This window comes from Pipra filicauda, unplaced genomic scaffold (genome assembly GCF_003945595.2).
Source record: "Pipra filicauda isolate LSUMZ 115617 unplaced genomic scaffold, ASM394559v2 scaffold206_size1356665_pilon, whole genome shotgun sequence".
Lineage (NCBI taxonomy): Eukaryota > Metazoa > Chordata > Aves > Passeriformes > Pipridae > Pipra > Pipra filicauda.
The window spans coordinates 773,553-798,450 of record NW_024104317.1 but is presented as its reverse complement, the minus strand read 5'-3'; the positions used below and the strand labels follow the sequence as shown (position 1 = coordinate 798,450).

The 24,898-nt window shown below is 50.8% G+C and overlaps 2 protein-coding genes across 4 annotated transcripts; one reads left to right on the top strand and one right to left on the bottom strand.

The window, feature by feature from the left end:
• Window positions 1-1,766: 1,766 nt before the first annotated feature.
• LSG1 (large 60S subunit nuclear export GTPase 1) lies at window positions 1,767-22,925 on the bottom strand. Of its 3 annotated transcripts, XM_027738075.2 has the most exons (16): window positions 22,664-22,925; window positions 21,399-21,474; window positions 18,760-20,783; window positions 13,633-13,750; window positions 13,025-13,145; window positions 12,367-12,453; window positions 11,431-11,517; window positions 9,292-9,352; window positions 8,416-8,592; window positions 7,132-7,557; window positions 6,763-6,864; window positions 5,905-6,048; window positions 5,470-5,593; window positions 4,824-4,903; window positions 4,013-4,186; window positions 1,767-2,707 (listed from the first exon to the last, which is right to left on the bottom strand). In XM_027738075.2, the coding sequence occupies exons 3-16, from the start codon at window positions 18,862-18,864 to the stop codon at window positions 2,528-2,530; spliced, it is 1,986 nt and encodes a 661-aa protein (XP_027593876.1). In that variant the 5' UTR covers window positions 18,865-20,783; window positions 21,399-21,474; window positions 22,664-22,925; the 3' UTR covers window positions 1,767-2,527. The 3 variants fall into 3 exon arrangements, with proteins under 3 accessions (XP_027593876.1, XP_027593881.1, XP_027593879.1); XM_027738078.2 differs by lacking the exons at window positions 18,760-20,783; window positions 21,399-21,474; window positions 22,664-22,925 and adding an exon at window positions 13,826-13,930 and having other exon boundaries at window positions 2,155-2,707; XM_027738080.2 differs by lacking the exons at window positions 13,025-13,145; window positions 13,633-13,750; window positions 18,760-20,783; window positions 21,399-21,474; window positions 22,664-22,925 and adding an exon at window positions 12,750-12,994.
• FAM43A (family with sequence similarity 43 member A) lies at window positions 22,212-24,326 on the top strand. Its single transcript, XM_027738082.2, has one exon. The coding sequence runs from the start codon at window positions 22,457-22,459 to the stop codon at window positions 23,543-23,545; it is 1,089 nt and encodes a 362-aa protein (XP_027593883.1). The 5' UTR covers window positions 22,212-22,456; the 3' UTR covers window positions 23,546-24,326.
• Window positions 24,327-24,898: the final 572 nt, after the last annotated feature.

The window sequence follows — 24,898 nt, the reverse complement described above, 5'->3', positions numbered from 1 at the left end:
CTGCATTTCTGCTGCACTTATCAGTGCAGCAGGTAACAACATCAGCCAGGAAAACAAATTGCTTTCATTACAAAGCAAAGCCCCCTAAAAAGGGGAGGCAGATTGCTGGGGTACTGGAAGTGCCGTGGATCCTAAAGAACAGACTGAAGCCAGTTGCAGCCTGCACACTCCATCTACTTGCACAAGGCACTTGAAGAAAACAGCACTCTAAAATGGAAACTGGCCTTCTGTGGAAAGCAGTGGAGTAGCAGAGGCTCATTCACAGGTGGTGAGGGCAGAGCACAGCGTCTCCTTTGTGCTGGCTCCTGACAACTGAGCAGTCCCTACATTGCCTCATGCCTGCCAACTGCTGCCCTGAGCTGTCAGCCAGGCCAGGGATGCAGTTCAGCATCAGCAACAGACCAGACCACCACAGGAAAGCATTAATTTAACCATGGTCCTTGCCTATTATATAGTTTGCCCACTGCTCAGTAACAGCATAAAATATTAGCAGTCTTTGGGTCCTTTTCTATCAAGGCAAGAGCACAGCAAGGAGCGGTTTGCATTTAACAAACCTCAGCAAACAGTATTTGCTTGGTCATACTTACATTATCCTCTATTTACTCATGCAAACACTGCAAGTCACTTGACAGGTCTCATGGCCAAAGGTTCCTGGAAGCAACAAGCAGTTGTCTCAAGTCTCAGGCCCTGGGGATTTCTGTTACTCACTGGATTGGCAAAGGTCTACACCAGGACACAGCTTGTCCAGCAAGAAGGCTCATGGAGACCCAGCTGACAGGAAAAGGCAGAGAATGCAAAAGAAAATTCAGGTACGTGCAACAGGAGTTAAGAATTCAAAGTGCTTTGAAAAGAGAAAGACAAAATAGGAAAAAAATAGTATTTCAAAACTTCAATAAAGGATACTCCAACTTAAGTTTGGCAGGTAATTTGACAGGCAGTAGTTTCAGGACACAGGACAGGACAAAAAGAAATGGGTGTTTCTGAGCAATCAGGTCCCTAGAGGACAAAAGCAGGTATCTTTCCTACAAGGAGGGTGGAGAAGCTGGATCAGAGTGATTTGGCTAAGGCATAACCTCTTCAGCAAACAAAGGCAAAGATCACCTTCGCTGGGAGAAACAGATTAAATAGTCTCTCATAAGAATTTACTTTCCGCTACAGTACATTGATTTAAATACCATTGACCATATTCATTTAGTGTAATTATGCTTTAATTTTGCAGGTAGGGATTTATCTTTCTTGCAGTGATGTAATTAAGAATTCAACTCAGGGGAAGCAGGAGCCAAGAGCTCTGCTGTCAGGGGACCCTCCGCACACACAGCGCAAACTGGCTGTAAAGGACACACACACAAAGGGTCACAAAGCCAAAACCAGCTTAGTTGCACACCCCACATCTGCTGTGGCTTCGCTCAGCAGTTGCTTTCATCTCTCCATCCACACTTAAGGCCTGGAAAGTACAAATTAAAAGACAGCAATCTCTTTTTTAGTATCAGAGACCAAAATCATCTGTTACACCACCACCTAAAAACAAAGCACGCCTCGTCTTTGTGAGCCTTTCCAGTCCTGTCATTACTCCCTGTGCTGCACTAGGAATGAAGAGAACTGACCAAGTGCACAAACATTTTCTCAGCAGGGCAGCTAAGAAGTAAATCTCACTAAAGTCTGACCCCAAGTAAAGTCTTTTTAGCATCAAATAGTCATGTACTCAATTAAAATTTGCTATTAGACACTTCTGTGACTAGGTTAATGAGACAGAACATGACACCATATAGGAAGTAAAATCTCAAATATATTTAAGGACAAATTAGCACCAGATTTTTAGCCAGTCAAACGGAGCTAATGTTTTAAAATACCAGTGGGAAGTCACACAGGAAAACAACTGATACCAGCTCAGCGTGAAGGACATAAAAGCAGCATTTTCCTTGCACAGTGTGCCATGCTCTGCTCAAGCTGGGAATTTGGGAGTGGTTTCAGTACCAGATTCTACAGAATAGGTCTGGCACAGCAGAGAAGGAAGAGGGCAATAAAGATCACTTTACCTCATTTTTCAACACACTAAAGTGTTCTGTCAAATCAACAAACCAGCTTTAAAGACAGAAAAAAAAAAAGGAGATGAGCAATAGTGTCTCATAATGTAACAAACATCACTCATTGAAGTTCAACTGTTTATAAAGATTTTAGTCAGATTTACAGGGCTTGCTTTGATTGCAACAGCCATAAAATACATCCTTTATGGAAGGAAAAAACACTCCCGCATGGCTCCATCTGCTCCCATTGAAAGGATGTTTCAGCAGCAGTCAAACATCTGGGCTGGCTTCCAGATAACACAAACAGCCAGGTCTCTTTTGTTCCCAGTAGGGATGAGCTCCAACTACCAGAGCCCACCCTTACCCCTGCCCAGGCCAATCCACAGCACAGAGCTACCAGGTGAGCTAGTGATGCCCACTTATCCTTTTTATTTTACTCCTCAATTAAGGCCTGTGGGACAGTGCAGTCCCTGCCCTGGAAAAGCCCAGTACTGGTGCCACAGCTAAGCCTCCAGGTGCTTGGTGATCCTGCGGATTTTCTCCTTCTTGTTCCTGTTTCCATGTTTTTTCCAGGGCTTTCCTACCACATTCCCAGGATTGGATGCAGTCACGGGCACGAGGCCGCTGCCAGGCCGGTATCCCATTGCAGCCCGGACCCCTTTCATGAGGGCACGGACGTTCTCCTGCAAGAGCAGACACAATCACCAGTGACCGATGAGAAGACATTTAACCACAGGAACTGCAATATGTCAGTAAAACCAGACACAGGCGAGCTCAAACCCATCAGGACCTGCTCAGCCCCTGCTCCAGAGCTGCAGGAAGGTCACACCACACATCCCAGCCAAAGCCTGCCAGCAGGCTCCAGTTCTGCCTGCAGCTGCACCGGGTCCCCAGCACCCACCGCTGCCAGCAGAGGCAGAGCACCGATGAGACACTGTGACAGACATCAGCTACAGCACTGGGATGGATTCTCACAGCCTCTGCTTTGCACACAACAAATTGTCTTTGCAAAATAAATCTGGCATCTGTGAAAGCCACAGACTAAAATAATTTGCTCAAGTCTGGAGTGTGGGTAGCACTGATGGGGCTCACAGCTTGTGCCAGCACTTTGGGCAGACAGAGGAAGAATCTGGTAATCCCAAAAATTCTTTTCAGGCCACAGTTTTCTATGTTATTTTGAAAAGAGCCTGAGTTCTTGTTTTCAAAATGCATTATTATCTTTAGCTGTGCTAAAGAAATAGTGTTCATATCCAGCTAACCATAGAGAATGAAACATGCTGTCTGACACACCCTCTTCACTGCTAAACACCTGTTCTGATCTTTGTCAGGTATGCAGACCTAATTGCTTATGGATTTCACATTTCACTACAAGTCACTAATACATTTTTTCAGTAGTGTAGGGGCAAAAGAGATCCCCGTGGGACTTCGGAAGAATCATACAAGTTAAGAAAAATTCCCATTTTCTACTTATTTTTGAGATTTCTCCATTGGACTTTAAATCAGTTTATATTCTTTTCACCTGATTTCAGGTAGTACTAAATCAATTGTCTTAAAGAAGCTTATCACATCCCCTAAAAATGTCAGCTCGAGAAAGGAACGTTAGTTTGAAGGACCTGTTAGTCCAAAGCCACGTTCCAGGTCAGTTACTGTGTCACTCCACCCTCCCTGTCTGTCTTCACAGTCACTCCCGTTTGCTCAAGATTGATGTTAGGTCCATAATGACAAGGGTCACCCTACTGACCTCTTAAAAATCAGCTATGCATAGCTCATTAGCAATCTGCCAGTCACCTAGGACATTCACAGTGATTTAGGAGATAATAAAAAGAACAGAGAGTTCTTAGATAGAAATTATATGTAGATCCCACAGCATCTAGCACCATTAACTCAACCCAGCACACCTCCATCCTGAAAGGTGGCTTTTTTTCCTCAGTAATTACTAATAAGAGCTGTAGCAAAAACTCATGGAACAAATTTCCTCCAGAATTTACCTGGTGGAAGAACGTTTTGTCCACCACATTTTCAATCTGCTTTGCTTTGGTATTCTTCTCAGGCTTCACCTGTCCAGGGGCCTGCACAGTTCTGCTCTCCAGGCATCTTTGATGCTGGTGCTGAAAATCATTTGGGTCAATACCAGGAGGTGGGTGGCAATATAACAGCTTCCCCTGTGAAAGCAATGGACACAGTTATGACCAAAGAAACTCAGAGAGAAAACACACAGAGGAAAGAAAACAACCCCAAACCTAAGAAGGGCTCGAAGTCCAGGGGCTCACACTGGCAAACTCTAAGTACACTTTATTTCTCCTCCTAGGCAACAACTGGCTCAACTTCTAAGTTAAAGTACTGTTCCACCTCTATATCAAAGCACCATTTCCAGTTGCAAACAATACACTGCAAAACTCTCAGGAGCACTGGAGGATCCTATTAAGAAATTCTCAACAATAAGTTGCCAAGAGTGCTGCAGAAAAATGCAGTATTACAACACTGAGAGTTACAGTCCTTAGTGCCAAATATTGGTCCAGCTATAGAATATGGGTTTGTTTCCTAAATATCTGCTGGTTATTTTAGAGATATGATTATTTATTTAGCTAGCACCATATTGTTAAGCAAGGATCTTTTTAATATTAAGCAGCTTGAGAAGTTCAGTTTATTCTTTTAAAACATAAAACCAGCCCGACCTAAAGAGTATTTTGATATACAGTGACTTTATCCAGAGAAACAGAATTCACTTTATTGTGCTCTAGTGAAACCTTCAATTCACTTCCTAGCAGGAAAGAAAACCCAGATGTAGGAAACACTTACATTGACATAGTCTTTTAACACGTATCGAGCTGATCTCGGCTGGTCTGGCTGTCCATGAGCTGTCATAAAGCCTCTCATATCTGGAAGGCAAATCCAAAGTACATTCTGTGTAAGTACAAGAGAATGAATGTGTTCTTATCTACTGCCTAACTGCACATTTGTATCCTTTGTCAAAAAAACCCACCCTTAGAAAGAAGCTTCTGTTGGCGAAAGCAGGGAAAAAAAGACAATATTGCTGACTGTAGAGGTACCACAGAAGCATTCTGACCTGAAAGGAATGATGAGAGCTGACATCTCCCTACCAGCAGAAAAACTGCTGGGTTTTTATTTTTGTTTTAAGGCCAGAGAATCAGAATTTGCTGCATTCTTCAGAGTCTAATTCAAGACACAGTTGATGGGAGGTATTTGAAAGAGCACCACACTATAGACTGGCAGGGTATCTCACCAATGTCCTCCACACCATCGACACCTGTCAGATGAGACTGGCAAAACACACACAGGAGATGAGCCATTAACAAAGGCCCTGCTGAGAAGAGGGCAAGTCCTAACGCAATGCACAACAAACCCAAGGTGGGCCTAACTTTAAAACATGTTCAGGACCATGCACAGAGTGTAGGTGACAGGTTTTATGAGGATCATCACTCACATCCGTATGCTGTTAGCAGCTCTTCAGCTGTTGGCTTTCGATCTGGATCCTCATCTTCCCTTGGCCTTATAATACTTATTCCATAGGTTGCTTCCAAAATGTTTCGTGGGATATGCTGGCAAACGTGAGCTAGTGAAGGAAACCTCCTGGTGATTTTCAGCTACGCAAGTAACTTTGCCCCTTCGTCACTCCAAGAGCACACATGAAGAATGACTTCTGGATTTTGTTGCAAACCAGAAAAATTAAACAAGCCTGACAACAAGACAGTTGAAATGAGGTGGGAAAAGACCAACACAGCAGGGCTGTTTTATCCAGTGTGTCCCACTGCCCTCAAAGCATGAGCACGTGTGCTGCTAGCAGGGCTGGAACACACTACTTGACATCCTCCAGATCCAACCCTTGCAGACACTCCCACGAACCCCATGCAAAGGATATTAGAGAAATAGGTGGGACATGGTCCCTCATCTGGTCTATAGGCAGAATTCCAGAACAAATCATTTCTGCCTTGGTAGAGACGAAAGATGGCATCACCAGACCAGGGCAATCACAAAGGCACAGGCCAGGCTCCACATACAGGGTCTACATGAAAATAACCAGTTCGTTCACAATGGCAAGTCAGTGGCCATGGAGGAAACGGGAACAAAAAAAATAAATGCATAGATGAAACATGGATGCAGAAATTCTACTAACACAGACATCTGCCCTGCTGGCCCCAGGTGATGAATTAAGGAAATCAGATGTGAAAGACCACAGAACTTCCAAAATTCCTAAATAAGGTGTCCAGACAGGACCCTCAGCTCTCCAGTCTGATTGGAGAGAAGAAAGCACTCCAGAAACATTTAATTGTGTTTTGAAACAGGTAGGAGATTGAACAAGTGCAAATCCCATAATGGTCCCACATTATAGCACTGGAGTTGCTACCTCCAAATTAAAGCTTGATCAATATAAAAACAGCAGCAAAACTAGACTCATTCACAGCAATGATGTGAACAAGAAGGGTGGTTTGAAACCTTGAGCTTGAGCTATTCAGAGAAACACTCACTTTAAAACATCTCCCATTGCACAGCAGCTCTCATAAGTGACTCACACTGTAGCAAGAGTTTGAAAGCAAGAACTAAAGTTCCAAAATTCTATACATCAAGACCATCCCTCTCCAACATACTCTGCTGGCCAGAGTTCAGGTTGGCAGAGTTCTCAGTGACTGCATGTGCTTGCAACTAGCTCAAAATGAAGCTTCCTTCCACTGGGGAAAAAGAAATAACAAAGAAGATCAATGCTGTTTGTTAGCAATACCTGAAAGTGTTTTGTACGGCCTGGTGTAGCAGACACTGACACCTTCTTGTTTCCAAGGATTGTGTTGATGGTTGAACTTTTGCCAACATTAGGGTAACCCACCTGGATGACAAAGAAGTGGAATGGTAACAGTGGTATCAGGCAGGGTGATGCCAGAAGACTGACAGAGCTCTGACACAAAAGTACTCCAATAAAGTGTACTAAAAAACCAGGGCAAGCAGTGAAGAACACTGAGCTGCAGTAGTTTGTGCTTGCTAGTTTTTAAAGCCTTATAGGAAGCCAGGCTACAGGACAAATTTTAGCTGTAGAGGCATATGGAATTAAAATTTAGATTAAACAAGTCCCATTAAAGCACAAAGTCCAACTCACCAGCCCAACATTTACTTCCCCATCCTTCACCCTTGGTCCATCGTGCATGGTTTTGAATATCTCCAGCAGCTCATTTCTCTGTACTAGATGGCTGAAGTTCCTGACATTCCTGTTCTGCTCTTGCACTACATGCTGCACTGCAGCACCATCAGTCCTGTTTCCCATCCTCTCTGGAGCAATAGCATTTATGTTGTCCCCATCTTCATCTTCAGAACAGGTTTGCCAGGCCTCCTCTTCATCTTCTGCACAGTCTTCATATTCATCACTGCTGTCATCATCACTAAGCAGAACTTGGTTTACAGTTTGCAAAGCATTGTCTGTGGATGTGCTTTCTGCGCTACCTTGTGCTGTGTTGTCTTCTTCTTGACTGGAGCTTTCATCCTCAGAATCACTCGGGTGCTCTTCTACACCTTCAGCGTCCTGTTCCTGTGTGAACAGCATTTCAGAGGTGAAATGCAAAGACAGCACTAGGCCTTGCTCCTGACTGCAGTTGCTGCAGTGCGAGCGACTGTATTTTCATCAGCCACATCCCAAGGGCTGACAATTCACTGCTTACATCACACAGTTTTTATAGGAGTCTTAAGTATGATGTAGACACAACTAGCTCATTTCAGGAGAATGACAAAAGTATTCCAAGAGGGACTGTTCACGGCTTTTTGACCTTTCTTTCCCCAAAAAGAGAATAGAACTACCATTTTCAGTCTTACTTTTAAATCAGTCTGTAAAAACATTTTATGCAAGGACTGTAAACCAGCTGAACACAGTAGGTATTTTTACAAGGAGATATGAGATATTCCATAGCTGAATGGCTGTAACAGATGAAAGTAGCACCTACTGATAACATGTAACTTGGGGCAGTAACTCAGTTTGTTCCACTGGGCAAAAAAAGGGCTTTCAAGTACTATAGGTTCCCTAAGAAACACCTCCCCTCTCTGGGAGAGAAAAAAATTCTGTAGAGATAACCCCATCCCTCACAGCACCCCTCTTGGAAAGGTTTCCAATTCTTTACATGGGTTAAGATTTTGCAAACAGGTCTACAAGGGCTGTTTCTGTGTTCTGCACTTTCTTGACCATTTTAGTCTCCTCACTCTTTGTCTCTGAATTGATCATTCAAATGCTGTTTTATAGCTGCACAGGTCTTTAAAATAATCCTTCCCCGAGACAAGGACAGTGAGGACAGTGCCCTTCCTAGAAAGGTGCTCAGGTCTATCACAAGCACAGCTGCAAAGTAAGTTACCAGCAGCAGCCAGCACACATGTAGTTTGAGCTGCTCACCCACAGTACCTTTGCTTCTCCAGACAGCCGTTTACACTCTGCCAGTGCTGACCAGAACACCACCTTCACACCCTCCTTCTCAAAGAACTGTGCCCAAGCAGCCCGCTGCTCCTCACTCAGCAAATCTGCTTTGTTGATCAGGATCATGTTCTCCTTGTCATTACTGACTTCCTTAACGTAACTTTCCTGAAAAAAGAGAAGGATCAGTCCATACTCTGGTTTCGACTCCTCTTCACCCCAAGGTAATACAAGAGCAGCAAGACAAGCTCCACACAGGTGTAGCCCAGCTTACCATCCCCTGGGCTAGGTGGAACTGGTGTTTAGCAGACAACTACAAGGACAAATTGGAGCATGCAACTACAACAACACAGCTTGTTGCTGGCCACGTGTGCAAACACCTTGTCTGCTTAGAGCTATGACAAGATATTAATCAGCACCCTGCAGCAGGAACTCCAAGATAACTATTTGAGCAATTTAATGTCTCATTGATGCAGTGTTCTACAGTCTGTCATTGCAAAGCTGTCACTTCAATAATTGATTCTTTGCTTTCAGTGCAGTAATTCTCACTCAGGTTTATTCCACTATGTTTTTACACAGAACAATTCCTTTAAGTGAAGACACTTTTAGTGGGTAATGAGGAGTAATATAATATCTGCAATATAATGTCTGCAGAATTGCCTCTAAATCCACAACATCCTGTGTGAAATATCAAAAGACATCAAACAAAAATAAGTTTGTGCCATAATACTTGCATAAATTAATAAGATATCCACTTAGGTACAACAGTAGAACAGTTTCAAGGTAGCTGAATGTGTTAAACAAAAAATAAATTATATATATTATGATATATAACTAAGATAACATTCAAAAAAGTGATTTACTTACCAGATCTTGACATCTAAACAGAAGGGGGTTTCTAGCATCTACTATCTGGACTACAATGTCACTGCAAAAGTGAAAGAAAGCCCCATAAATACTCCTCCTTACTTTGCCTTAAAGGAAGCAGCAAGGCACAGCAATTATTTGCTTTTAGGTTTTGCTTGGAATTTTAATAGTTTTAACTGTATTATCCTACTAAGTACGTTTACTGAATAACAAAGCATCTCAACAGCCCACCTGCCCAACTGAGCCAGGCTTGTGCTACAAGCCAGTACTGCTGTACAGTATTTTCTCCTCACTTAGCTCATTCCCCTGTACAGCTGGCAAGTGGGAAGGAAACACGCCAGTTTTGCCAATCCATTTACCCTCCAGAAACACTCAGCAAGCAAGAACCAGAGCAGTGGCATTCTGTGCTTGAGAATGGTACTAAAAACTGTGATAACACAACTTTATTTCTGTTTGTCCTCATTCCCAGCTGTGGCAGGGTGGTTACAGAAAGAAAGAAGAGGTAGTTTTCCTACACAGTGAGATATTCTAGAACATGGTTGTCCCCTTTGCACGGAACAGGATTTATAAAGTCTCCCACAAACAACCTGCAGATTTTAAGTGTTTGATATCAGGCATTTAAAAAATTTCCTTGTGCACTTCTTGTCATAAAAAGCATAAAACAGTGAAAAAATAGCTCAACAAGATATGTTGCTCCCCCATGCAAGGACGGCCTTACAACCTGCTTTTAGCAAACAGCTTCAAAACCAGACACCAGGTTGCCACCACATATTTGAGCAAGACTCGTCAGTTCTACAAATCAGTTATATGCAATGGCTTCAGATTCCACAGGCATTCATGCTTCTTTTCTCAAAAGGACAGGGAAAATTTAACTACAGCCTCTACCACTAGAGTTCTGCAGGCAAGTAGTTTAAAACACTGATTGCCCCATGCTGATTCTATTTGTTTGACAGGGATTTTTGTTAACTCAGGACACCTTCAGAACATGAAGGGTTGAATGGAAGAATTTCAAGCCTCACTAGGCAGTTGGTTACATATAAAAAAAAATAAATCAATAACCCCCCCAAGGGAGTAATTTAATAAGCCACAAGGGTACAAAGAGGTACTGCACAGTTACAGAAATTCAGAGATCAATATGAGAGAAAGCTGACACCATGGTACTGGGATGGGATACAGAGAAGTTACTGAATCACACTGCTAGGAACTATTTTGAAGCAAACACATGAAAAGGCTGACAACAGATCAAATTATCTGGCAAGGTAAGGGACCGAATGATTTTTCCATTCCTTTCCAAGACAGCATCCTCACTCTACACGAAATAAAAAGCTTCAACAACAGCAGAAAGGCATTAATAACACATTCCAGCCACCTCTAAATATCCAGTACACTCACACTGCCTGTCATGATCCCCCACAGTGGATGCTCCCAACCAGCACTCTCCCAGTCAAAGGCCCAGCAGCGCCCAGTACAAAGCCCCTTCTGTGAAAGGACCAGCTCGTCATGACCTCACTGGTGAAGTATTTTTCAATTTTAGGAAAATCAGATGAGATGATCTCAAACTTAATTACTAGTGAAATTAAATGCCCCAGTTAGATTAACGTAGCAGATAGCACTCCTATTGTATTACAGCTCAGCAGAGCAAACAAAGCTACTCCTGTGATAGGACAGCCTGTTGTCTTTTGTGCACTGCAGCAACTTCTCTGCGTAGCTAAGGGCCAAGGACCAAGAGATTCCTTCTTTCCCAACATTTAGTTCATCTCCCTTGCCTTCTGCCCCTGAACAGCTGCAGCTGTGTGGCTGGGAAAGAGGATAAGGGGTTAACCTCAGTAAGAGACAAAGACACACATTCTCAAAAGAGACCTCCCACAATGAGCTACTGGAAGAGCAGCAGCATCTGAAGAATCTTCAGAGGCTTAGAGCAAACCATTGCAGATCACAGTGCTGAAAACTAGCAGGCACCACTAAGCAGCTGCCATTCTTCACATCACATTTTGATCACTTTGAAACAAAATCACTTCAAGTGCTGATAACAAAACATTACTAACTTGTTTTTCCTGTGCTCAGACACTTGAAGCCTGATTCAAAAGCTTCGGTTCATTAAACACTACTTTTTTAAAAGTCAATAGCAAAATACTTTACCTTCTTTCAATGACTCTCCAAAGCTGACGCCAAAATTCCAAGTTTCGTTCAAATGGGGTTAGAATTAACTTTTTCTCTTCCTCAAGGCTAAGGCAAAACAAACAAAATAAAGATGTCACATTTGGTCCATGTCAGGCAGTAAGCACGCTACCAGTTTTTCCTTAGATCTAGGAGGCTTTAGTTTTAGAGAGAGCTCTCAAACCAGACTAATATATAGGTTCTATTTCTGCTGGTTTTGCAAACAGATCAAGCACCAGGTGAACTGCTGTCTGCTGTCAGTGGCACTGCTTCAGCAGTGACACAACGGTCCTGATCATGCCAATGGAGAAGTGGTAAAGGATAGAAAGAACAAAAACTAATCAAACTGCCTGTGAAATTTCAGAGACACAATAATAAATGAGAGAAGTTATCCCAAGTGCCAGCTGTTACTACTCAATTGAGTACCACTTGGAAAAGGTAACGAATTTGGGGATGGTACCTGAAATGGCTCTATACAACCTCTAACTTGCTGTTACCACCACCTGAACAACTTTACTCAGGGCAAGTGTGGGTTTGCAGGGCATGAGCAGATATCACACAACTCTCCAAGCCAGTAGATGTAGCACCAGACCAGCACAAGCTGCTGTACACAGGCTGGCAGTACTGCCTGCTATTCAGAGCAGCACTGCTGCTCTTAGAAAACACATCCAGTGCTCCTCTACTTCACAAGCAAATGCAGAACATCACATGCCATCCTGAAAAATTTTAAAAGAACACACACACACAAGACAGCTTTGCAGAGCTCACCACAAAGACTGTGGCTGAGACATCCAGCCCTCCAGGACAAGTGCAGGGAGATGTTAAATTTATTGGTCTAGCAAGGATAAATACAACCCACTGCTTCTTGTGTCTCTAAATGCCACCAGGTACTTATCCAGACACAAGCAGCACACTCACTGGGCAAGCTGTCGCCTCCACTCAAGAAAGCTTTCCCTCTCCGCTTGCTTCAAGTCCTCTGCGCTGGTTGTCCTATCCCAGCGTGGCCTGTAACAAGCATATTTTGGAGTGAGTGGTCAGAAACAGCACTCAGACCAGATACATTACTGCAGTAAACATAAAGAGCACAAACACCATACATTCAGCTATGCCAGGACGGTTATAGTTCAGATACGAGCGCACCTGTTTTCAGCAGCTTTAAGTACACCTTCTTTCCTTGTTCCTTACAAACTCTATTAGCTGAGATCACACAAAGCTCCTTTCTCAAACTAAGATTTGTAGGGTCTTAAAGATAGGGGAATAATCTCCCTGTTTGCCATGCACAGAGCTCTGGAAAGGCTTACCAGGCAGCCTGGATGCACCAGCTCCAGGAGTGCCAAACTTTGAGCAGGAAACCTCCACAATCAGGCCAGAAGGGCTGGCACTGGGAGCACTCACATGGCAGGCTGGCACCTGTGCTGTGGTTACATGTGGTTACATGTAGGCTCATGCAGGCTAGTTAGTGGCTTCCCCAAGAACAGGGTACTGACAAAGCAGAGGGCTGTCCTCAGGCTTGAGCCACCAAGGGGCTGAACCCACTCAGCCAAGGGGCATCCAGGCCCAGCCCTGCAGGACTCGCCTCCGCGGGATGCGCAGGAACTCCTGGTTCTCCTGGTGCAGCTGCTGGATGCGCTGAGCCTCCTGGGCTGTGAGCAGGCCCGTGCAGCTCTGGGCAGACACGATCTGGGCATTCAGACGCTCTGCCGGAGAGAGAGACGGTCATCCAAAGCCACCCATCCCCAGCCCTGCTTGTCCTCAGCCCTGCTGACCCCTGCCACCCCACCCTGTCCTGAGCCCTGCTGACCCCTGCCACCCCACCCTGTCCTGAGCCCTGCTGACCCCTGCCACCCCACCCTGTTCCCAATCCTGCTGACCCCTGCCACCCCACCCTGTTCCCAATCCTGCTGACCCCTGCCACCCCACCCTGTTCCCAATCCCGCTGACCCCTGCCACCCCACCCTGTCCCTGCTGCCCCCCAGCCCTGGTTCAGGACCCCTTCTTCTGTCTCCCAGATCCCCGCCCGGCCAAACTCATTGTCAGCCCTACAGATCAGATCATATCTACTCCTACTCCCAATCCTCCGTTCCAAAATCGGTCCCGGCCCTCCACCTGGGTCCCCAGCCCCGAGATCCCCTCCTCAGCCCCCGGATCTACCCCGCCAGCCCCGGTCCCGTCCCAGCCCCTCACCGGCCACGAAGCGGGTGCCGGCGAGCTCGGCCGTGGCCAGGAACTCCTCCAGCGGGCTCTGCTCGGGCGCCGACCGCAGCTCCGGGCCGCGCTCGGCGGCCACCTCGCTGGCGTGGAGCTGCCGGGACAAGACAGCGCCGTCAGCCCGGGCCGCCCCGGCCTCCCTCCCGCTCCCTCAGCCCCCACGCCGTACCCATGAGGAGGAGGCTCCGCGGCGCTCCAGGCCGCGCTGCCGCTGCAGGCAGCGCCCAAGCCCCGTTCCCCGCTTCTTGCCCATGTGCCGCCGCTGCCGGAAGGGGCGGGCGGGCCATCCCCTTCCACCGCCCCTTCCGCCGCCCGGTGCCGCCGCCGTGCCCGCCCCGCAGCGCTCCGGGCCGGCGGGGCCGCGCTCCCCGCGCCCGCCGCCGAGCGGCGACACCGCGCCGGCACCGCATCGCCGTGCCCGGCCGGCCGCGCCATCGCTCCGTGTGCCCACTGCCCACCCACCCGGCGCACATCCACTGCTGCCCTGCCTGTCCGTCCCCACGCTACCTTGCCTGTCTGTCTGTCCGTCCACCCCCACTGCCCATCTATCCATCCATCCAGTCCGTGATGAGAGGACACAGTCTTAAGCCCCGCCAACGGAGGTTTAGGTTGGACATTAGGAAGAATTTTCTTCACAGAAAAAATGATTGGACATTGGAATGGACTGCCCAGGGAGGTGGTGGAGTCACCGTCCCTGGAGGTGTTTAAGGAAAGACTGGATGGGGCACTAGTTGTCATGGTGGTATTAGGTCATAGGTTGGACTCGATGGTATTGGAGGTCTTTTCCAACCTGATCCTGTGATTCTGTTATCTACCATCCATCCACCCATCTTTCCATACTTCCTTTCCTTCCTCCCTCCCTATGGCACTCAGCACAGACACAGATTTCTCCGGCGCTCCCCTTCCGGCTCTAACCCTCTCCCACAGAAGCCACCAACCCCACCACTAATAAACCCAGGGGCACGGCTGACCCCCACCCCAAGGTCGGTGCTGCAGCAGGAGGCCCTGGCAATCGGGGGATGCGCAGGGCTGCCAGCCCCAGCCCAGCCCTGCCAGCCCCAGCCCTCGGCAGTGCCGGCGGCGGCGGGGCCGGTTTCACTTGCAGGTTCCGCCCGGCGCAGATGTTATCTCCGGGAAACAAACCACTCCAGCAGCAAGGCGTGCGAAACCCTGCCCAGCAGCCAGCCATGGGGGCAGGGGTTTGTGTATCCCTCTGGGGAAAACCACCTGCGCCCTGTAACACACCCAGCCCAGTGCAGGATCCCCATCTCCATCATCCCAATAGAGTAAACGAGTGTATGTCAGGAATGACAGTGACAAAGAGGGAACCTGGATGCAACAGCTGTGCTACGAGGTTGCTGCCAAAATCTAGCCAGAGTCTGGGCATCTTTACCAGACAGAGAAAGCTGCCTGCCCAGCCAGGGAACCACTGAATGGGTTTCAGCAGCAGCCATTGTGGCCAGTCTGGCTCAAGACGGGAGAGAAGGTTAAATTAATAAACAACTCAACCTGTACTTGCTCACTGAACTGATTTATGAACCATTTCTCTTTTATGGTTCTTGGGTTAAGGCCAGACAGTTTTAACTCTGTAATGTGTATCAGTTGTAACTGGAGAAAAACCTGGCTAAACCCTGGAAAACAGAGGCAGGCAAAGTTTAACTTCAGGAGCTGGCCACCAGCAGCATGGCACCATGTACAATAATGCAGGAAGGAGTGGTCTTTTCTCTTGCTCTGCACTATGTGATGCCTCCCCATGATAAACACCCATTAGGAAGACACAGTTTTTCCTTTATTCTACTTTTCAAAGCCAGCAACTGTGCGGCATAAATTTCCCAAGTACGTCTGAACCTTTGCCATGCTTATCCCAGGCTCTGCCACCATCACCCGCCTGGTCTGGCCCCTCCTTTGCTTCATAAGGCAAATAAAAGAGATGAAAGGGGACTCAGCGGTCTCCTTTTCATTTAGGCGAGGTGCTTCAGTGGAAGGCTGGTGGGCTGCAGACAGCATGCAGAGATTTAGTAAACTCATTTTCTAAGCGCGTCATCTTTAATAAAACCATCTCAAGTCTTTATGTGGGCACCAAGGCAGTAATAAAAGTGCTCATTATTGTCTTTCTTTTGTACTTCAGTTAAAAGTTACCTTGCCTCTACAATGCATAATCACCAGCCAGAGCAGCCAGCCAGCCTGGCCGTTCCCCACGCCTTGGGTCTGGCAGCACTTCTAACCCCACGGCCGAGGCACGTGCAGTGTGTTCCCAGGCTGCCCAACCACGGGCAAAATGCTCCTATGATCCCATCAGCACAGCCCCATAGCATGGCCTTGGCATCACCGTGGCCCTCGGCTGGTGACTCCACCAGTACAGAGTGCTGGGTGGACCTCCATGGGACACAGGCAGCCGCGATGGCTGAACTGGAAACAGACACCTGGGGACAGGCAGAAGTGCTGTTGCAGTGGGAAAAGGAGGCTCACGCTTGCCTCACCACCTGTAACCCTCTGTGCATCCTGAGGGCAGTGAGGTTTGAGGGTAACCTGAAGAACAAAGACCTGTGCATTTTGATTGGCATGTTTTTCCCACACGTTGCCCTTTTTTCCCACACCCCATTTCCAGACTGAAGTGCTTCAGGGACAGTCACTGCACGTATTTTCTATCACCTTTGTGGGAGCTGCTGAAGAAAATGCCCAAATTGCCTGCATTCTTGTAACAGATACATTTCTGGGCACTTCATAAACACTGAGGAATTATTTGTATCTGCTGATGCGAGCAGCACAGCAAGGATTGCTTTGAGCAGAGAAGTGCTGAAGGAGATACAGATTGGGTGATCCAAGTGACAGAGACATCGGAGACTTGGCTAGAGTAGTAATTGCCTATTTGCAATTGCCACGTTTCTAATCCCTCTGCCATTGCTCTGCTGTGCCTACCTGAGTGAGACGGGCTGCTGCTGGTCTTACCTGAACACGACAACCTGCTGCTCCTAGAAGTCATTTGTGCATGGATTATTCACACACAGTGAAAAGGGCCACTGAAGTACAGATGCTGTCACAAGAGCTGCACAGAGCAGCCTGGCACCAGAGTGTGCATGCCAAAAGCACAGCCAGTCAAGGAGAGCGTAGAGGAGAGGGGCATGCTGCTATGGTCTGATAAACCTGTTGATTTGCAACCCATTCCCATATGATGCAGCAGCCATGAAAAATGAACACAATTTTTGCTGCTGGACCTTGTTTATACAACTCAGTTCTTTGACAGAAGTGCTCAGGCTGGAGTGAAATGTTCTGGGAGAGCAAGCACTCCTGTGCATCACCAAACCTCTCACAACTCCTTTGAACTGCACTAACCATGCTCAGCACTGCTGACTCTTTGGAGGGTGGCCATACTTTGGGACTTCTCACAAAATCATTGCATAGACAAAGTAAAATCTGCTGTCCTTCCAGCACACTGTAATCATTGACTTGGGCTTCCCTCCCAATTTCTGCCTTGGAGCCAAACCACTGCTCCAGTTTTTGATGAAAATCCTGAGAATTACTTAGCAGCAGCTCTTTTTCAAAAGCCAACGATAACAGTGTGTTTTTGCCTAAAGGAAACATCGTTCTTTCTGGACAACTTTTCCTCCATTTTCCTTTAAGGTAGCACTGGGAGATCTCAGGACTGTCTCTCTAAAATATTCATGTGATGGCTATTCATTATTCATGTCGGTTCACAATGCTTGATTCAGGGTACCGCCAGCCTCAGCCTGACAAGCAGACTCATTAAGAAACCTCCCCCAAAGCACCCCTGCAAGAACACCAAGACAATTTTGCTCTGTGCACAACTGCAGCTGCTTGAACCCCTTTCTTTCCAGCTGTGCTCAGAAATGGACTGGCACTGCAGGAAAAGAGGGAGCTTGTTCCCCATCTTTTGGTGAAGGTCATGGTCCCCTTTAGAAAGAGCACCATGCCGGGGAAGCTCTGAAGCAGGGCTGCCTGGCCAAGGCTGAGCCCTGAGAAGACACTAACCCTGCTGGGGGCCTCAGGCGAGTTTTTTAGACTCTGGCTCTTCTATCAGCTCTATGAAGATAAAATCACCTTCTTTCCTGGCAGGGTGGGGAAAAGTTAATTAGAGAGAGCTGCCTGCATCTTTGAAGGCACAAAGCGCCGGATGGGAAGGTGATGGGATTTCTCCAGCTCCCAGTGTGCCAGCTCTGCCTGGGCAGACTCATCCCTATTGCCTGCTGCTGTTCTTCCACATGGACAGGGATGACCCCATAGTGGCAGCTCCCCAGATGGGGTGTTGAGCAGAGGATGCTGCCCCAACACCACCTCTGTTCCCCTTGGCTGGCAGCATGGTGAGAGGACAGGTGCCCAGCACAACACCACCCAGCAAGCACCCCCGAGGTTGCCGTGACCCCAGGGGAGGGCTCTGCACCACTGGACACCAACTGCCCTTCTAATTATAGCTGTGGATGCAGGAAGCACCGCAGCTGCCTGTGCAGGAAACAGGGTGTGCCGCCCTCGGTGACTGAAAAACAACCACGGCAGAGGTGTGCCACCACCAGCATGGCCCTGCTGAGAGGCAGAGCCCTGGCCCCAGGGCTGCCCTTGGGCTGTGGCACCCTGAGCTACGCTGGCATCATCCTTGGTGTACCCAACAGATCCAGGGCTGCTGGTGTGTGGACCTCCCACATTCTTCACACTGCCCTGGCATTGCCTGTGCCTCCAGCCCCAACCCCTGGAGCCCTACCAGGGCCCATTGTCTGCAGGATTGGGGCGCTGTTCCCCTTCAGAGAGGCAAGAGGGCAGCAGGAGCAACATGAGGCATCCATTAAAGGCTGTTAAGGGCCCTTCTCCCTGAGCAGGTGATGCTGTCTCCTGCCCTGCCAACTCATCTCGGGCTGTCCCCACTCCTGGTGACAGGCAGCCATCTGCGGTTGCTGGCCAGGGACTGGGGGCCGTGGCACCTCGCCTGCCCCCTCTGATGGCCTGTGAGGCTCAGGAGCCGCTCAGTCTTTCTGCTCCATGAAAAATCCTGACAGTTCAGCATTTCCTTTGTCCCGATTCAGAACAAAGAGTGAAAACTTTGACATTTAGCATAGTTATAGAGCCTCTGAAATAGTTTGTTTTGGAAAATACCGAAATGCTGGTTTGCAGTGTTTCACTTTGACTGTTGCACTTCAGCTGCTGCACCACAACAAGCTCTCCTGCTACCTGAGAGGAGAAAACATGATAAGTTTTCATACACTGACAAAATCAGTACATTCCCATGAATTATTTTGGTTTTGTCATATCAACTTTCCCCAGCACCTCTTCCCACTACTCTCCCCAATCAGAGACCCACAGCAGCTCCAATTCCAGCTGCTAGGTACAAAAGTCATCCCTGAAGTGGGGCTGCTCCCTGCAGGGTTTCACCCTCTTCCATCAGACAGGCCCCGGCATCTCCCCACACGGCTGCAGGGCATCCAGCATGGGCAGCCTGGCGATCCCCCTCCAACAGAGGTGGTGGGCAGCTGGCCACCTGTCTGTGCCTCAGAGGGGCACCATGCACCCCAGAGCCTACAGGCTCCAGTGCAGACCGGAGTGGGCAGGGCAGGAGAGGGATGGAGTGGGCCGGGAAGTGGGGTCTGCCAAGGGCCAAGTGCAGCACTCACTGTGCTGCCAGTGCTGGGCTGCAGGGCAGAGATGGTATCTTACAGACTTTCCCACGCCTTGCTCAGGCTTTCTATGCGTGCACACCAGGCAGGTGATGCTCAGTCGCTGCTGGGATATTGCATAAATAGAAAGCAGGCTGCTGCACTCCCCCAGGCTACAGTGCCATGCAGATAAGCCCCCAGCGTGCATGTCCTACACATCACGGGTGCTGCCAGCATGTCCTGACCCTGCAAGGCTTGTGCTTCAGCTTCTCCTCCTGGCAGTGAAATACAGACATCCAATGCCACTGGAATAGCCCCACACTTAGAGCAGGTGCCCCAAACTTAACTGGGCTGCTCCCTGCTACCAGATTTCATCCAAAAGCTGTGGCACAACTCCTCAGCCCAGCACAGGGCTCGGAGTGGTCAGCATTTTGTTTAGGAATTGCTGTCACAGACCATCACGATTTGCAATATGCTCTTCAGTTGCTGAAGCATGTGGCAATCATCCACGTCCAGAACTGAAACAGTTGCCACACAGCAGGAAAGAGACAAACCTGAAGATAACTAGGCCCATTAACAAAGCAAGAAAGGCTGCAGTGGTCTGGTACACTGACTGGTGAGCAAGCACGGTGAGGAACTGAGCTGAGACAGATTCCATCCTCGAGCAGGGATGTAACCATAAGTCGCCTTCCCTAAAGCTGCACTTCCAAGAGGCAGGTATGCTAAGGGTGCTGCTGCTCCCTAGTCACCACGTGGAGTCCCCAGTGGGTCTCTGAGGGGCTGATAAACAAACCTCCACCGCAGAAGGCAATGCAGAAATGGTAGTGCTGCTGCCTTGGGGCTGGGGAGGCAGTGGGCAGGGCAAGGGGGTCAGCGCTCCTCCTCACTTTACGTGCCACTGGGGTTTGCAGCCAGGTATGCCCAAGGGCTGTTGCAGAGACATGGGGCTCACTAGCCTGTGCAAGCCATGCTGTGAAAATTTAAGGTTTTCATTCCTGAACATGGATCACTTCAAGTGGGATGGCAGAGCCCAGTGTGACTCTGCAAACAGTTCTGTGGGCGTCATTATCAGAAGCGTCTGTGTACCAGCACCAGCCCCCTGGCTCTACTCTCCCTCAGGAAGCAGCACTGCAGGAAGGTGTGGGGGGCTCCTTGCCCGTTCCATCCCACCCAGAGCAAACACCTGCCTACTGAGCCTCCAGCCTGAGGCCCAAAACAGGTTCCTCTGCCTACAGCTGGAGGCAGGCAGGGCTTTGGCAAGGCAACTCCCTCTTCCACGGGGAGACTGCCATGCCCACACGTCTCAGAGGAGTGGTTGGGGTTGCTCTCAGCCTTGCAGCTCGCAGGCACTGCTCAGGCAGGTGGCAGCTGCTAAGAAGCATGGAGCAGGCGTGGGTCTGAGGAGCTGTGGTTCAGCAGGACACCTCGAGGGGAGAAGGAACCACAGGAGTGCCACACCATGTGTAGGTGTCAGATGTCACCTTAAGCCATTGGATTTATGTGCACAGCAGCATCTTCTGTTTTCACCTTGCAAGACAAAGGAGACAAAGGAAAAGCACATTTGATGCTACTGGAGGTGAAATGAATCAGCTGTACAAACTGAAGCCTTTCTCTCCCTGCCACACAGCGGGATGGTCCCACAGGCTGGCAGGAGCTCTCTGCCACAGGCTGCAGCACAGCATGTAGCCTGCCCTGCCCTCACACTGACAGCATCATGGGGTTTCCCAGGGCCGTGCCTGGCACTCAGTCTGCATCAGGACCAAGAGCAGAGACTCCCCAGCTGGGGTGGGCTGCTGCCAGGCACTGCGAACAGGACAAACTGCAGCCCCTCGCCTGCCCTCTTGTGAGGTCCCAGTGGGACTTTGTCCAAGACGGCTCGTTTCAGCACGGTGCCAAGCCCAAACTGGCATCCCAATGTGTGCTGGGCTTCATGCTGAGTGGCCCAGAGAGTTTGCCCCAGCCAGTTTAGCCTGGCCATGCAACACTGTGGTTACTTGCAGTTCCCCAGTAATCTGCTAGATGGCATAATGTAATAATAATAATAATGATAATTATATACTGGTTTAATTGATCCAAACTCTAGAAATGATTTGTCAAATAATTAAAGCAGGTGTGTACATATTTTACTGCATGAGTACATACCGCTCCCCTTTTGTCGAGCGTTTATCCAAATCCTGATGAAGTGCCGTTCTCTGCAACGCTGGAATTTCTTTTCTTTCTGGCAAGGATATGATACATGACATGAGAAGCTATAGTAATGACACAGAGACCAACTTTCTCATTAGTCTGCGACTGTACTCGAGCAATCCCAACAAGAAATTACAAGACAGCTTCTTGTTATTCGGCTGCTGCATATAAATAAAGAGCAAAGCATTACTCATACATAATAGCTCGTATTTGCTGCAGGCCCTTCGGTTCTCAGAGCCGGGCTAACCAAACCAAAGGGAAGATTATGTTGCAAGAGCGGGACTCCTCCATGGCACACCCCGGCCGGGCAGGGTTCTGGGGCTGGAATTCTCCTGACCGTGGGGTCTCCCGCAGTAGGGTGTCCCGTAGTGGCCCTAGGATTTTTATCAGTTATGGGGGGTTTGGGCAGACGGCTCCCCCCTGGTGCGCTCTCCATCCCCCCGCCCGCGCTGATAAGAGGCTGCTGAGGCACCCACCCTCCGCGCGTGGGGATCGAGGCGGGCGGCGGGCGGCGGGCGGGGGGGGACTGAGCGCACGTCGGTCCGCACTCCCCGCCGCTGCACCGGCCGGTGCCCCCGCTGGGGGCCGCGCTCCGCGGGGACGCTCCGCGGCGGGCGGGGAGGAGACGGGATAGGGGGGCCGCTCGTCCGGGCTGGCACCGCCCCGTGCCCGCCCCCTGCCCGCCCCGCGGCGCGGCGGGGCCGGGGCCGGGGCTGGGGCTGGGGCCGGGGCCGGGGCGCCGCGGCGGGCGGCGCAGAGCGGCGGCGGCGGGCGGGCGGCGAGCAGCGCGCCGCCGGCTCGGCGGGCCCGGGCAGCGGGCGCTCCGCCCTCGGTGCGCGGGGCCTCCCCTCTCCGCGCCCGCGGAGCGCCGGCGCCCGCCTATATCTACGGCCGCGGCCGCCCGGCGCCCGCAAGGATGTGAGGCGGGCGGGCAGCCCAGCCGCCGCCGCCGTGGCATGCCCCCCCGCGCCCGGAGCCGTCGGCGCGGCGCCTAGCCGCGGCTCCGCGGGGCCATGCTGCCCTGGAAGCGGAGCAAGGTGGAGCTGGCGGCGGGCGAGGCGCGGCGGCAGAGCAAGCCCAAGGGGTACGCGGTGAGCGTGCACTACTCGGCCCTCACCTCGCTGGCCCGCGCCTGCCCCGAGAGCGCCCTGCACCGCGTGGGCAGCATGTTCCGCTCCAAGCGGCGGAAATTCCGCGTCACCAGCGAAGACCCCACTTACACTGTGCTCTACCTGGGCAACGCCACCACCATCCAGTCCAAGGGCGAGGGCTGCACCGACCTGGCCGTCTGCAAGATCTGGAGCAAGAGCGAGGCGGGCCGGCAGGGCACCAAGATGAAGCTGACCATCAGCGCGCAGGGCATCCGCATGGCCCACGCCGAGGACAAGGGTCTGCGCCGGCCCGGCCACCTCTACCTGCTGCACCGGGTCACCTACTGCGTGGCCGATCCGCGCCTACCCCGTGTCTTCGCCTGGATCTACCGCCACGAGCTGAAGCACAAGGCAGTGATGCTGCGCTGCCACGCCGTGCTGGTCTCCAAGCCCGAGAAGGCGAAGGCTATGGCCCTGCTGCTCTATCAGACTTCGGCCACGGCACTGGCCGAGTTCCGCCGGCTGAAGAAGCGGGACGACGCGCGGCACCAGCAGCAGCAGCTGGTGGGTGAGCAGAGCATCCCGCTGGTACCGCTGCGCAAGCTGCTCAACGGGCAGTGCTGCTACAAGCCGCCGGTGGAGCGGAGCCGCAGCGCGCCCAAGCTGGGCTCCATCACGGAGGACCTGCTGGGCGAGGAGCAGGAGGAGCGGGCCATGCACTGCGACTGCGAGGACATCCTGGAGGCGCTAGGCGAGCCCGAGGGCGAGCTGCTGCGCCCCGGCGCCGGCCGCGGCGAGAGCCCAGAGCTGGGCCAGCTTCTTCGCGACCTGGGCGAGCTGAGCCTCGGCAACGACCTGCGCTCGCTGCGCGCCGACCTGCGCGTCCGCCGGTTGCTTTCCGGGGAAAGCACGGGCAGCGAGTCGTCTCTGGAGAGCGGCGGCACGGACGGGGCCGCCCCGCCCGGCAGCGACGCCGAGCAGCCGCCCCCCGGCGACCCCGAGACCGGCTGAGCGCTCGGGCCCTTTCGGGCGTGCGCGGCGCCGCCGGGGCGCACCGGATTCCCTCCGGGAATGCGCGGCCCCGCCGGGGCGCACCGAGTTCCTTCCGGCCCCGCCGGGAGCGCACGGTCCCTTCCGGGCGTGTACGGCCCCACCGGGGCGCACCAAACCCCTCCGGCTCCGCCGAGGTGGCTGCACGGCCACGCCGGGGCCCCTCGGGCGGTGGACGGTGCCGCCCCGGTTCCCCGCGGCGCCCTCGCGTCCCGCGGCATCCCGGGGAGCGGCCGCCCTTCCCGTGCCGGTGGCCGCCGAAGCCGGGCCCCAGCCCGCCGCGGCCCGAGGAGGGGAGGCGGCCGCGGGCTGTTTACCTCCGACTCAGCCCTTGAAGATCTGCCAAATTCCTGGAATAGCTTTCCCCGGGGAGGGCGGCGGGAGGGAGGTGTTGCGCCTTGTTTACAGACAGAAATCTCACATCCGAGGGCCCCCCCCGCCGTTTTCTCCATTAAAGTCACTCCATCGTGCTGTCGTGTCCGAGAGGTTTGCACTGTTGTGAAGTTGGGTTTTTTTTATTATTATTTTTAAGTTAGACCTTTTTTTTGGGCCCTGGTCCTGTCCCCGATCTCAATGCTCTAGGTCTTTTGCTGTGCAAAAGAAGACTCTACTTGTGGCTGTTCACGTGTACATAGGGAAATGTATGCAAATACATTTTGTTATTTTTAAGAACACCACCATTGCGATCTCCTCTGTTTGCACATATGTGAAGAAAATAAAGATGACGGTAATTTAAAAGAAACTGGGGTCGCTGCGGCCATTTGGCCTCTGTGTGTGTGCATGTTCCTGTAAAGAGATGGGGGGAGAGATCCCTTGGGATATGTTGTAGGTGCAGAGGGCACAAAAAGGCTGTTTCAAGCATCCAGCGTGATTAGGAGCTCGCTGGAAATGTTACACTACAGGGAAACACACCGGGTGCTTAATGATTCTTACAAGACACAGGGATGAGGTTTTCTCTTTGCAGCCTCTAACGATGGGTAGGAGGCCTCATGTCAGGGTGCTCTGGCTGGATCTTAGTTTGGAGAAACCCAATTGCGGAGCTCTCAGCCTACCCTGGCACGAGCTGCCCCTCGCCTGGGCGCTGGGAATGCCACACAGCCCTGGCGCGGTCTGCACACAGGTGCTGCCACTGCAGCCAGTCCCTCGCCGCTCGAAGTGCCAGCCTGAGACAATTTCGTAACCTCACCCAGGGTAAGCAGCGCAGTTGATTAGCCACGGGACTGCCGCGGTATTTTTAGCTGTAAATCTGTTTGTAAGTGGCAGGCTCCCAGGACAGTAGGGATGTTCCGGTTTCGTTTGTCCCCAAGTGGAGGT